General features: G+C 40.3%; 1 protein-coding gene across 6 annotated transcripts in view; it reads right to left on the bottom strand.

Moving 5' to 3' along the window:
* The window catches only part of ARID1B (AT-rich interaction domain 1B), a 327634-nt gene that overhangs the window by 223454 nt on the left and 90167 nt on the right, over positions 1-14013 (bottom strand). For all 6 annotated transcript variants that reach the window (XM_065835870.2, XM_065835865.2, XM_065835868.2 and 3 more), the window contains exon 4: positions 2914-3024. In XM_065835870.2, the coding sequence (XP_065691942.2) occupies positions 2914-3024 (111 nt within the window). The remainder of the gene's footprint in view (positions 1-2913; positions 3025-14013) is intronic.

Genomic DNA, 14013 nt, shown 5'->3' with positions numbered 1-14013 from the left:
AGATAATTTCATTCAGGCCTCTCCCCCTTTATTCTGCCACTCTAATAGGGAACAGTTTCTGTTTATGACTTCCTTTCCTTCACAGAGCACCGAACTCCCACGTTTTCTCAAAAGCTCGGGATTTCCTTCTAATTGTGACCCCAACAAAAGTGCTCGGAGCACTGTTCTGTGCAACTTTTCATCTGGGCTCTCAGTGACTCCACATGGTCAGAGACCCACAGGTCAAACGCTCCAGATCCCGGAGCAGTTAGGAGAAGGAAAGCAAGCATTGTCTAGAATCTGACAGGCCATTAGAAGTAGCTAATAAAGCCATATTTTGTTTGTAGCCGTTTGTTACCAACCCGCATTACAAATTTGTCCGCTTTGAACTTTATGGGAACATTCATGCCAGGACTTTTATATACAATGTGTGAAGGAAACGGAACAACTATTGAGCTGTTTAGCTGTGCTTACTGTGACACAAACCTGCTGAAAAAACTCCCCCAAAGGATGACACAAGCCAGCATTCAGTGCCGCAGAAAAGTGGCCAGCTCCTCTTCAAATCCATCAAAGGGAAACACTTTTTTCAAAGCCACATCAGAGAACACCATTCACCATTTAGTATTACATCTCTTTTGTTGTTTTTAGACACTTGTATAAACTTGCTATGTAGCAGCCATGATTTTACACAATGCCCTTAAGAAATAAAAAGATAAAGGGCAAATTGTATAAATACCAGAATAACATGGAAAACAAAAAAAGCCAAATTTTATTAAAAGCATAACACCACTGCTATCATTTTAAGCTTCATTGTACAAAGATGACTTACTGACTATGCTCAAGAACAGCATTATCTTGAAAATTAGCTTAAGGAGCCACATTTAGCACCCCAAAATGACACTGTAACTAGGAATACTAAACAAGGGATAGTGATCACAGGTTTTCATTAGCAGTCCAAAACTGAACACAGAACACTTGCTCCAGGGGAAAGAAAACAAAACCAAACACAAACACCACAAACAAACTAAACATGTTTATACGGTCAAGCCATCCATACCCCAAACAGAGTTATATTAAAGCATTTACCATGCTCACCATATTTTGAATGTATGGATTGTTCCTAACTTTGAAAACATTTTTCTTGAAAGTGAGATGACAGGGAGTTTGCTTACACTTGCAAAATAAGCATCGTCGCCACATACACAGGGTTGCAGTTGTTTTTAAATTGGAAAAACAAAACAAATAACCTAACCAAAACCCCAAACCAAAACCAAATAGAAAAACATAATAGCTCCGTTCCCCTCCATATCTGAACAGCAGAGTTTGAGTGTATTAAGTGCTCTCTGGTTATGTATCAAAGCTTTTCAGTAATGAAGTGTTTCAATATCAGCATTTAATCTATGTGGCCAAAATGGTTAACATTCACTGTTAATACTACCAGCTTACTCATACCTAGAATAATAATGAGCTACTAAATATACCAAACACTCAGGGACACAGATAATATCCGATACCCTGCTTAGATATCATGATGATGTAGGTAGAACAGAGCATTGATTAAAAGTGGGACAAGTATTTGAGAATAAACACAGGCAAATTAGTAGAACATTAGTTGATAAATAACTTCACTTCTCTATGCCCTAACAAACACTGTTCACTAAAAACAGGGACGGTAAAAAGTCCCTTTTAATATCACTGCTTTTTAAAGCAGGTAGTTGTTGCCAAAACAGTTCCATGTCCACAGTAGTTACTATTTTTAAACTAATCGCCAGCATTCATTTTTGAGGCCTGTTCAGAGAAACTAGCATTTTTAAAAACCGTTTCCTGAAAAAATATCAAATTAATACTAGTTCAAAGCAAATTGGTATCTCTTCTCACACCGGTTTCCATAGATTCTCCCGAGACATCCACATCTCAAACGTCATGTAAAGAATTGGTGGCACATATACTCTAGGTGACAAAGATACAACTTTAAAATGCTATGAAGATGTTTGCTGCCATGTTTATAGGGGCTGACAATAGTGCCGTGTATCTTGACATGGTAAACTCTGTTCAGAGAGATCTGCTGCGAACTGGAAATGTAAACTGCAGAAAATATCCTATATATTTATGATACATTATTCCAAGTCAGAGGTCACATAGTTTATAAACAGTTTTCATCAGTTAAGCTGACCATATTTTAGTTGGTTTATATTCATGTTGTTTTACTACCAACAGGAAAATCCCCAAACCATTAGGGGCAACTCAGAGACCAGGCCAAGGACTACTTTGTCCATTACAAAGAAGTAAGACCTTCAAAAATGCTAGTAGCTGCAAATGTCTTTGCGAAGTATATTTGTGCTGTTTCCACCACAGCAGAATGCACAGAGCTCAGAAAAAAATAAAAAATGTTAGTCCAAAATAATCTCCTAGCAAAACATCAGCCTAGCCCATGTATCGCTATCATTCCCACTTCTACATCTCTGTAGTAACAGGCAGTAGCAGAATTAACATGTCAAACTAATTACTGATGCACTGTGTTTGGAGCAAATACCTCCTGGTGGTAGTACTCTAAACCAGAATCTACTGAAATCCTTCAAAAAAGGGCACAGAAGAAAAAGCCTCTTCTTCACCAGACTGTTTTGTGCGAGTATGGAATTCCTAAAGCTAAAATAAAAAAAAAATCAATCCATTTCCTCTATGCAAATACACATGTGCACAACCACAAAACATGCACGTGCATAAATAGTGCTATTTTGAACCAGAACTAAGCCTAAGCTAAGTCCACTCATACACAAGCAGTTTCTTCTCTATACATTTTTAAAGACAGTTTGTGATCAACCTCATTTTAATATTTCTTCTTTCAGTATTTCTCATCTGCTCATCCTAGATGCAGTGAAATCCTATGTAAAGTGCTTTCATTTTAAAATACTGAAACAAACATGAGTTTCTTACTGGTAAGCTCGATGGTCTTTCTTGCTGGATTAGGTTCAAGTCTTCATGGTTAGGCTTTCCTGGGGCCATAGGGGCTTGAGATCTGGTTCCATAGCCTTCCTGAGACATGTCCTGCAACAACAGTTTTAACAGGATTATTAACGCCAGTAATTACAATTAAGTCTGCATCACAAAAAGGTGAAAATCCAACAGCTGAGTGCTGATGTTTTTTTGATCAGAAATTTCTACTAGTTAAACCTTCTTAATGGAAGTATCAAGCCCACAGAGGTACCACTATGACGTGTACTGTTCATAAAGAAATCCAAGGACCAGACTGACATGTTGACAAGCAGCAGGGAATACTGCTGGAACACAGCAAAACACAGAAAGACAAACCTGCTAAATGAACAACCCCCTTTCACTGTAAAACAGTAGCAAGCACAAAGTGGTCAAAACATGGACCTAGTCTGAGATGTATTCTCAAGCCTTTTGATGAAGTACTGAGCCAGGTGGAAGGCTGAGTTAAAAGCAAGATTGTAATCACACTGTGTAACCAGACTCCCGTAACAACCCTGGATTTACCATCACTACTACTGGCACAACTTTCAAACGCTGGCTATCGGGTCATAGCACACAACACATTCACTACATCTGCTGGAGGCACGTTATGTCCGACGGATTGGAAGGAAAGCGTATTTCACCAAAAGCAGCTCCAAAGCTCATACCAGCAACCTGGGGATGTTCCTCCCTATGCAAGCCCAAGCAATCTTAGGTAATGGCCGAACACCACACCCACCACTCAGGGGCAGGGGGAGACACGAAACAACCTCCTCCACACCACCCCCATCCCACAGCACAGGCTTACTTCACACATACAGATACTTGCCCACTGCAGAGCCTTACATTCAGGCTTCATTTTAGCTACTGTAGCAGCTTCTAGACTGACTTGTCCAAGGAAAACAACAGAAAGTGCAATAGCGACTGCAGCATGTGTAACTGGCAGGGAAAGTTGGAGAACCAGTTCCCGCCTGCTAGAAAAAGGTATCACACCTTAAAGGTCTTTCTCTGTTGTTTCTAAACGGTTTAATTCTCCTCTTCCCCCTTCTGAGTCTCCTACCAGTTCAATTTGCTTCAGCCACCTCACAGCTTCAGTTTGGACGCGTACCTGCGAGCAGGCAGGTGCTCTGGGCACGAAGGGGCAGCTGTCTGCTGGCCCACCCCACCGCAGCCCAACCATCACCTGGCTGCTGCTCCTGTGGCCCCGCCGGCAGAGCTGCTGCTCACGCACAGGCTCCAGCAGGCAGCTGGCAGGGTGGGAAAGCTGCTTCTGGCTTTAGCCCTGCTCCTGACAGAGGGAAATTTGTTAACAACCGGACTGTTCTCCATTCGGCCCCTTCCATCGCTTCCGACTCTCCCAAATTATTTTAAGGGACGCAGAAAACTCAACGAGGCTAATAAAACAAACCCCAGCAAACCTGATACGATGCTAACCCGGCAATAAACGATCCTATCCGTAAGCCTGTGCCAAGTAAAAAAAAAAAAAAAAAAAATCAAGAAACACTTAAAAGGCCAGCACTTCAATGTGGTTGCCAGCAGAGGGTAACAATTAGGCTTAAGGGTGACAAAGGCTGATGGTTGAATGATTATTATCCCCTGTGACCCCCCGCGCTCCCCCCCGCCCAGATTTCCACTTGTCACACAGCTCTCCTGCTGCGCACACCAGCAGGTTCCTGTGGATTAACAGGGAGGTTTAAAATCAACAAATGGCACAAGGCCTCCATTCAGCAGCCTTCACCCCAGCACAAAGGAGCAGAAAGGTGCAGGACAGCTTCACAATAGGCAAACAAATGAGCAAACCTCTGCTTTCCTTTTTATTTAAAAACACACACGCATACGCACATGCACGCTAGGGGTTGTCACTGCGTAGGCTTCTGTAATAAACCCAGCAACCCTGGATTTCAACTTCCAGTTCAGTGTTCGACTCTCTTCTTAATTCTTAAAAAAATACACCAAATAAGAACCACTTGTTAAAACAGTAACAACAAAGAAACACCCAGAAATACCAAAAGTGGTGAAAAAGGGTAAATGGAATATTCAATTTAGGAGACGTCACTTTAGAAGCACAATTGTTCCTTTTTCCAGACCCTACAGGATTTTGATGGGAAGCAAAAGATGGTTTATATTTTGAAAAATCAAGAGCCATTAATTCCTTACAAAGTACCAAGCATGTCTTTCTTCCCACATGTTTGCAAGATTTTAACCTCACTTCCTACTGAAATTTCCAGGGGGACCAGAGTGGCACAAGGAAGCGACAGCACTATTTCTCATGAGAAATACTGCATGTTGAATGGAATTTACTTTTACCTGGGTATTTGAGACAATCTATGAAATGTCTTTCCACACAGTGAAGAGCACATTAAAAACCCAAGATGTGACACCCTTCGTCTTTTTAAATGTACCATTTTCATAATGCTTTGCTTTCTGACTGTGGAAAAATCAAATCTTTCTGCTCAATTCTAGATTAGCTTTGGAAACAAATACTGTAGACACCCATGTTTGTTAAAATGCAGATACCTCTGCACTCCAAATGAGACCAAGATCACATGCTCTTTTTTATATTCTCTGTAAAGCTGTTTAGATACTTGGATCACTCTAAACTTGGAAAGCAGCTCTTGAGAAGTGCAGAATCAGTTAACTCTCAGTAAGTTGCAGGCATGGGAATCTCCCAGATGAAATATGCATGGGGCTGTGTGTATAATTTTATGGGTTTATACATATGCATTGTCCAATAAAAACAGTTCATTTATATACTAAACATAACGATGATTAAATAATAGCACATTTCACTAAGAGGTTGGCTTCATAACCAAAATAGAGCTTAGTATCATTTTCACTGAAAAAATGAGGAGAGAAAATCCCTACTGCCTTTCCTCAGTTCTGCATTAGGAAATTTTGCTACAATACAATATATTACAGAATAGATCCAACAGATTTTGAGAGATAAATAAGAAATAAGGAACAAAGTATCAGGGTAAATTGTCTGTCGCTGAACAAATGCATGGAATTGGCAATTCTCACTTTCAGTTTTGAAAGGTCATTTTTCTTTCTGCCATCTAGGAAGGGATTTATTTGGGACTGAACAGAGGGAACATGTTACCATGTGTTGTGCTACAGTCACGGCTGAGGAGTCCCCCACTGACATTCGGGTTCAATCTTCCCTTGGAATCCCTGATTTTTTCTTTTGACTCTCAATATTTCATCCATCAACGACATCGGCTTTCAAAGCAAAGCTTATCATTTTTTATGAATCACAGAAAATACTTGCTCCCATAGAAAAGGAGCACATGTGTAAGAGAGAAATCCAGGCTTTTATAAACAGAAGGCTACAAGTTTCCACTCAGAACTTCCCAGCTTGGCACAAACCCAATCATATCATAGCTGTTATAGCACAAACTGTCAACAAAGTTGTAAAATAACTAAAAGCAGGGTTTCCCCCATCAGGTTTTCAAAAAGGCACAGGGACAAATAATCAGCAAGTCACCAACACCTACTCAAAATAGCTGAAGTTTGGACTTTTCAAAAAGCATATATATTGTGAAACAGGTGGAGCGGAAAAAAAAGGGGGCTATGCCTGTGTATACACACCCTAAAACCTCTGTGTTTGGTAAGCTGTTCGGAAATCAATTCATCTACAGTTAATGTATTTGGGTAATAATAACAGCAACCAATTGCTTATTGTGTACAGAGCCAGGACTAGTTATTCACCTCCTGTTCACGTACACTTTTATCTTGCTCTGTAAATTATGGTATATGAAGCTCAAGATTTGTTTAGTCTGAGAAGTAAAGAAGAAAACAGGATATTTTCTTCCCTCTTATTCTCTGTTACTGTATTCATCTTACAAACTTCTAAAGTCTATAATTCTGGTGTGGGATTTCACTAACATAGAGGTTTAGAGCAACCAAATAAGCCAAGGTACCAGTCTGCAAGAAAGTCAAAGGCCCCTTGTTCCTGCCGCCTCAGTTCTTGCAGTTGGACACACACACCCCTTAGTCTGTGTTAGTTTTTTCTTTATTGGACCACCTTTTGAAACAGTGCAACTTAGAACTCACCCAAAAAGTAACCCCCTACCTCCCAGCTTCATCATGGGTTGCTGAACAGAGCTGCCCTCGGGAAGGGCTGGGTGAGCAAAGAGGGGAAGGAGAACTCTGGCGAAACTATCCTGTGATTCTGTCAAACTTCCCAAACTGCTGCCCAGCTCAGCTGCCCTGCAACCACTGTGGTGCAGGCTGTCACCTTTTCCTTTCTGGTGTGCAATGCTAATTAGTGTTGTGCTTTCATTCTCTAGCTGGACCTAATTTAAAACAAGTCTCTCCACATTTACATGTTCCCTGCAAACCTGAATCAATATGGTGCTGATAATGCTTGAAATCATGCAGATGAAATGCACATTTGTTGTAAGTTCTACCAAAGAAGATAAGATCTAATTATTAAATAGTTTAAATTATTTTTAATGGAAAATGAAAGCATAGAGAAAACATTAATGTTCAGGGAAAACCACATTTAAAGGAGGGCTGGGTGAGAAATATCATTTAAGCTTCATCCGTTTCTACTGCAGCAAATTTCAGAGGGATAACATGACCACCCAGAAAGATAAGTACCACGATGGTTAAATAGAAGGAAAATAATTTATGGAAAATAATATACTAGACTTCAATTTGGAAAAAACTCATTAAAAACTATTTTAGCTCATGTTCTTGATTCAGTTCATTGATCTTTAGAAGACTTCAAGTGTGAGAGCAGTGAATTCCATGGTAATGTGACAACAGCAAAACCAAAAGCAAATGTTTTGGTTTGTTGTTTTTAGTTTTTTGTGTTTTTTTTTTTTTTTTCTCCAGACCACTTGAGAATGGAAAGTCCAGACCCAGTACAGCAGCCAAGAGGAGCACAGAGCCCAGTAATACGAGATCATCTTACATATCTTACATATCAGAACGTTGGAACAGCCTGCCGAGGGCAGTTGTGGAGTCTCCTACTCCGGAGACATTCAAAACCCACCTGGACACCTTCCTGTGTAGCTTCATCTAGGTGGCTCTGGCAGGGGGATTGGACTAGATGACCTTTTGAGATCCCTACCGATCCCCAACATTCTGTGATTCTGTGATCTCTGAAAGGGTACTATGGAACAGAAAGAAGGCAAGTGGTATGTTAGGGGTTATAGAAGGAAATACCTTATTATCACTTCACCAAGTATCTGTTCTGTGTAGGTAAATACACAGCAACACAACTTCCCCTCTTTCTACCTTCTGCAATAAAAAGCTACAATTAAAAAAAAAAATCACTTACTAGAATGCGGACATATCCCTACAGAGCCAGCTTCTAGCCCAACTCTTGTACCTAACATGTCATCTCCCAAGTTGTACACTCTCCGGCAGCACGAAACTGACAACAGAAGACAGCCAACCTGTTAGGGGAACACTGCAGGTAAGGCTGCACTCAGAAAAAATGTTATGCCCACGGGCACAGGCAACACTAAGTTTCATGCAAGCAATCAACAGAATGCAGCCCTGTGGGGAACAATCCACCAAACACAAAAAGCAGAGAGGTTTGCTTGAATCCTGGGCAGATGGTCTGCAGAGGTCCTGCAGGATGTGGGTGGACTCCTGCAGAAGGCTCTGGGTGAAGACAAAATACTTATGTCTTTAATTTTATGAATCAGAAATGAAAAGAAAAAACCCCACAACCAACCAACCAAACAAAAACAACAACAAAAAATACCACACAAAACAAAAACACCCACCAAAAAAAAAAAAAAAAAAAACCACCACACCAAACCAAAACACACAACACGAAAACAAACAAACCCCTCTAAAGCCTTGAAGAAAAGGAAATTGGTACCATGCAACTAGAGAGCATTGTGCACAAGCCAGCAAGCAAGTCTCTTACTGCACAGAGGGAGCAAGTGATTGCAGGAAAGAAATTATTTGGTAGTTCCCAGCACCTATTACACCAACAAAAAAGAAGAGAGCTAACCACCAGAGGCGGATTACCAGTGCAGCCTGGTAATCCCCTTCAACACGCTGGTCTGTGTTTACATGATGAAGTGAATAAACCCTGCTCATAACCAAAACATGTAAATCATTTCAGGCCAATCCCTTAGCACCACAACAGAAACCTGAAGGGAGATGAGGAAATCAGCTGTCCCCAAGTCCAGCAAGGAACAGCCCGGCATCGACCCCAACATGTTGATGCTATTTGTTGACTGCTGTTGCAGCAGGTGGTTATCATTTCCCCACAGCCAAGCCAGGGCAGGACTGTGCCCTCAGAAACAAAGATGACACAGGTAGGCATTTGCCTCACCAAGTTAAATTTCAGTCTTCATCTTCATTACATGTACGAGAGGGAGTCAAGACCTTCAGAGACATGTCAAAGCAACACAGACCTTTCCTCTTCCAAAAGGAGGTAATTCATCCAGAAATCACACCTAAATACTCAGAGAAAAATCCTACCATGTACCTGGAGAAATTTGGAAAATTTGCCAGTTTGGATGCCTCAGGTGTAGACCAGTCATCGTCAGCAAGACATCCCATCTTCTTCTTCAATGCTATTAATACCTTGCCTTCCAAGGTATCTGCAGTTTCATGCTAAAATTTAATATTTCTTAGATCTCTTTTTTTAAGCTAATTTAAAAAACCCCCTACAATTAGAACATCATTTTGTCCCTTCAGGACTCCAGTTATCATAGAATAACAACTAAGTTAAGTCTTAGAACACTGGAGGGGGAAGGAAAAAATAAACTTTATGTAGCAGTCAGCAGTTGATGAAAAAGACAGTTAACTTAAGTAAGCAAATATATTATTGAGGTTTGGGCCACCAAAACTCTCAGGAAATTACTAGAAACTCAGACTACCTCACTACAGAAGGTTTTCCTCTGCAGAATATACTGGAAGCGTTTAAAATGCAGCCAGGGTCCAAAAAAGCCACCCCCCTTTTACAGGAAGAACACTGTCTGGCCAGCAGAGCTTCCAGTCACCTATCAGGTAATCTGAGACAACTAGTCCCTCTAGTCCATTTTCACATGTGTCTCATCTCTATGGCCTCAGGAGCCACATTAAGGCAAAGACACAGGAAGAATTCCAAGATTAAATAATTCCCTGAAACCCTTATCTTGCTATTCTCTTTCTGCCACTATTGCATTCCACGGATCACAGAGCATATCAATAGTGGATTTAATCAGAAACAAGACGTTTCTTCTGGTTTTCTTCTCTCATACTTGTAACATGCCACATGAAAAAAATACACCAGTTTGATGTTTATATTAAAATGTGATGGTTGCACATTGCACAGCCTGATAAACAGCTGTCAGTTCCTCATTTACAGGCAAAAAGGTAGTTTCTTTGTTCTACAGATGTAAAGTTTCAGTGTAAAAGAAGAGATGAGAGAAAACCTGAAGAGGTGATCTGAGAAATATAACTTGGAAATAAGGGGTAAAACAAGTCTTTTATTTCCACGAATTTTCCCATGCTTATAGAGCTTTTTGGACTTTTCCTAAAAAAACCCTACAAGGCTGGGCAGTCCAACCACACTTTCATTTTCTATACTCATTCCTTCCTCTCCCTGCCCATCCTTTCACTGTCAAGGCTGTATTTAAAAATAAATACATAAATAAATATAAAAGGAAGAAATGAGCCCTGGCAATGAGTCCTATTCCTTAGAGTCACCTCGGATAGACAACCATATTACTGTGCTGACTTACAGATTCTGTGCCATCCAGCGCCCAGCCCTGCTAAACTAGTCCTGCCTACAGCTCTGCACCCCATCAAAATGCAGTAGAGTGACAGGATTTAAAACCTTCCATGTCTTTCAACAAGGTGGCTGCAGAAGCGGGGAGCCAGGGGGCTCTGTGCCCCCCAAGAGGGCAGCTGCCTGGCCCAGCCTGCTGCCCCCGAGAAAGCTCTGTCTCTCCCGAGCACACGTCTCGCCGGCAGAAAGGAGGTCAGAGCAGCGCCCGCAGCTCCCAGCAGCACTGCGAGCCTGAAGCCGGCTCGCGGAATAAAGACAAAAGCTGCACCAAGAGCAGCTGCTACCTCCAGGCTAATGGAGCTGGGTACCCAAGGATGAGACTGCCTCGCTGGAGATCGCAAAACATCTCTGCGGTGTTTTCTTAGGGGCACGTCTGTAACTGTGCTTGCAGGTAAAAGCCAGGTCTTCATCTAAAGGCTCACGAGCATCTGCAAATCTGTGAGGAAGGGCTGCGAGCAACACCTAAAACAGCACTGAGGTCGCACACACGCGCTCCCAAACACACAAAAACCACATAACAAAACCAACCACCACCACCACCACACACAGAATGGCAAGGTTTGTTGTGTGTTTTTCCTCACCCTCCTCCCCCCACCCGTAATATAAAGCTATATTATGTTTTAGACAACATTTATATCACAGTCCAGTGACACTTGTTAACTCATTCCCTAATTCTCCACCACGAAGGTCCCTTAAAAGAAATAACTGAAATGAGGTTTACCTACTATTTGATCAACAGCAGAATCACAGGTGAAGGAATTGAAGTTTAGATGCAAACAAGTGTCTCGTAATTTTGGCAAAGAAGATTTCTCCGCTGGACTGTACTATTTAGGTTACCTTAATTTTTCAATATGTGAGAGGGTTAGCATGTTACATTTGGGGCTGCTGGAGGTATTCATAGATGATTAGCTGCAACACCGTCATCTCTCTGCGGTGTGTGAAGACACAGAGTATCTGCACAACAATCTTTAAAACCAGCCACCACACGGAAAAGTACGTTAGTCCAAGGAGTGGAAAGAGAACCGTAATTTACAGAAAGAGAATAATAATTTACTGAAGGAAGCATCCAGCAACATAATCAATTAAATGGACTCCACCATACGACAGTTAAAACAATAGCAGCAAAGAATTTCTTTAATCTTCGAGGTAGACAAGTCTTCACCACCACCACTACAGCCATGCACTTCTTGAAAGGAAGTATTCCCAACTGGTTTGGTGTTGGGAGTGCCAAAAGAAGGATGGAGAACAAGTGAAAGAAGCAATGAAAACTTAAAAACCATGAGACCAGACCACTGAATAAGCTTAAATACAGCAACAAAAAAACAGTGTCTTTCATTAAAAGTTGCTAACGGATTGCTAAGTTAATAAAGCAACAATAAACTTCTTATTTTTGTGAGTATCAAGGAGCACGATCTTTACAAATTCTGTAGGCAGGCACCCAAAAAACAAACATGTATAGCTAGTTATTTAATTTTCTACCCAAAGCCAGGCATGTGGAAGACATGTGAGATGGGTACCTGGCAATCGGGGAGAAGCGTGAAAAAGCCGTGAAGAGAGAGGCTACGCTCTTGCAGAGCTTGGTTTATTGAGGGACGGCTCACAGAAACCAACAGTTGTTCTCCTCTCTCCCACAACAAAAACACCAGCAGTTTTGTCAACATGTAAAGGTAAACGTGTTTTTTTTAAAGTGGTATTTTATTTACTTTGATTTGCTATTTTATTCTTTGTTGTCTGTATCTGATTGTAACAACCAAAACACCCTCCAAGGTTTCAGCTGCATGCTCCAATATCTATTCTAACTCCTACTACAGTAGGAGGGAAATGCAGTAAAAGGGAAATACTGGAAAGGATCATGAATACATATAAAATATATGCTGACCTATATTCAGATAATACATTGTCTCAACAACAAATTCTTAATTTGAAATATAGAAAATAAAACTAAATATATGTACACTGAACATCTTCAATTATTAAAGAAAATATGGGCAGCCAAAAAAAAATACAGCGGTAAATTTTATGCTGGGAAATACTAACAAACTTATCTGCCCAACCTCTGAGGAGAATAATGTGTGTTAATTTAAAGGCCATAAGAGAATACTGTTGCACTGCAACTGGCCATGAGGTGTAATTTACGAGACCACTAAAATTTGGAATGTAAACTGCTCATACAGAATTAAAAAAAAAAAAAAAATCAAACAGAAAACAAACACAAAACTATCACTCAGATTTATCGGTACTTTTCAGACTTTACAACTTTATCACTTCATTCGCAGTATTATACTATTTGCATTTTAAATTTTGTCTTGAAACAGGATTTGTGCATTTATATTCATTTGTGTAGACAACTTTGTCTATGCACAGCCATCAGATTAATGGATAATAATGTAAATTACTATTACACAATCAGGTATCTTTTGATAAACTCACTATTCTGTTTAACTTGCTGCTAAACTTCAAAGGTGTGGAAAAATTAGTTCTGGGATATTAATTTTGCTCTCTGAATAACAGTAAAAGAAAATCACCTCTGACTAATAAGGAGAGTGGTATGGGGAACAACAATAGTTATGATCACTAATCTCCTAAAACAAAATAGTTTTTATCAGCCTGCATTCCAATAGTTTTACTATCAAGTTAATTAATTGACTCCTACACTAATATCTAAATGCCAAGCAATTAGTGGCACTGAACTATAAATGGCTTTGTCTTTGCTCTTGTAGAGTTATTTTATAAAGCAAATGCAATTCTATGAGTTCAATGATTTAATGCAGGCTTTGTGAGGTTAATATTCCCAAGCAATCGCAAAATAAAGAACTGCTTTAATTAACCTTCTGTGATTTACGTACTGAGAGAAGTCAGAATTTAGGAACTTTAAATAATACCACCATCATATCAACAACAATAATGATACTTTGTGGATCAAAGCCAAACCACCGATTTGAGAACTTGGAGAAATGCATTTGAACACATGTACTTACTGAACTTCAAAACTCATTAAAAAGACTTTTCTCTGAGCATAACATACTAAACCCATGATAGATTCTACGTGGTTTCTGCAGGATTACTAACCTATAAATACCAAAGTTTTCAGTTCGAAAAAAATTATCTGCATCACCACCTTCTGTACTGGAATGCTTTGCAGAGATTTTTGCTACAGATGTGGGACACTGCCTGCTGAATCTACAAACTGACTGCACGACCATTAACTGACCACTTAAAAATGAAGGAGCAAAACAGGACTTCCTTTTTCCTCTCAAGACTACATTTTCTCTCTTTCCAATTTCGCAGAAAGGAGGCTCTCATTGCCAGAGTTTCTTTAT

Source organism: Patagioenas fasciata, chromosome 3 (assembly GCF_037038585.1).
Source record: "Patagioenas fasciata isolate bPatFas1 chromosome 3, bPatFas1.hap1, whole genome shotgun sequence".
NCBI lineage: Eukaryota > Metazoa > Chordata > Aves > Columbiformes > Columbidae > Patagioenas > Patagioenas fasciata.
Note: the sequence above shows the minus strand (reverse complement) of the source record. Positions and strands in the feature narration are given on the sequence as shown.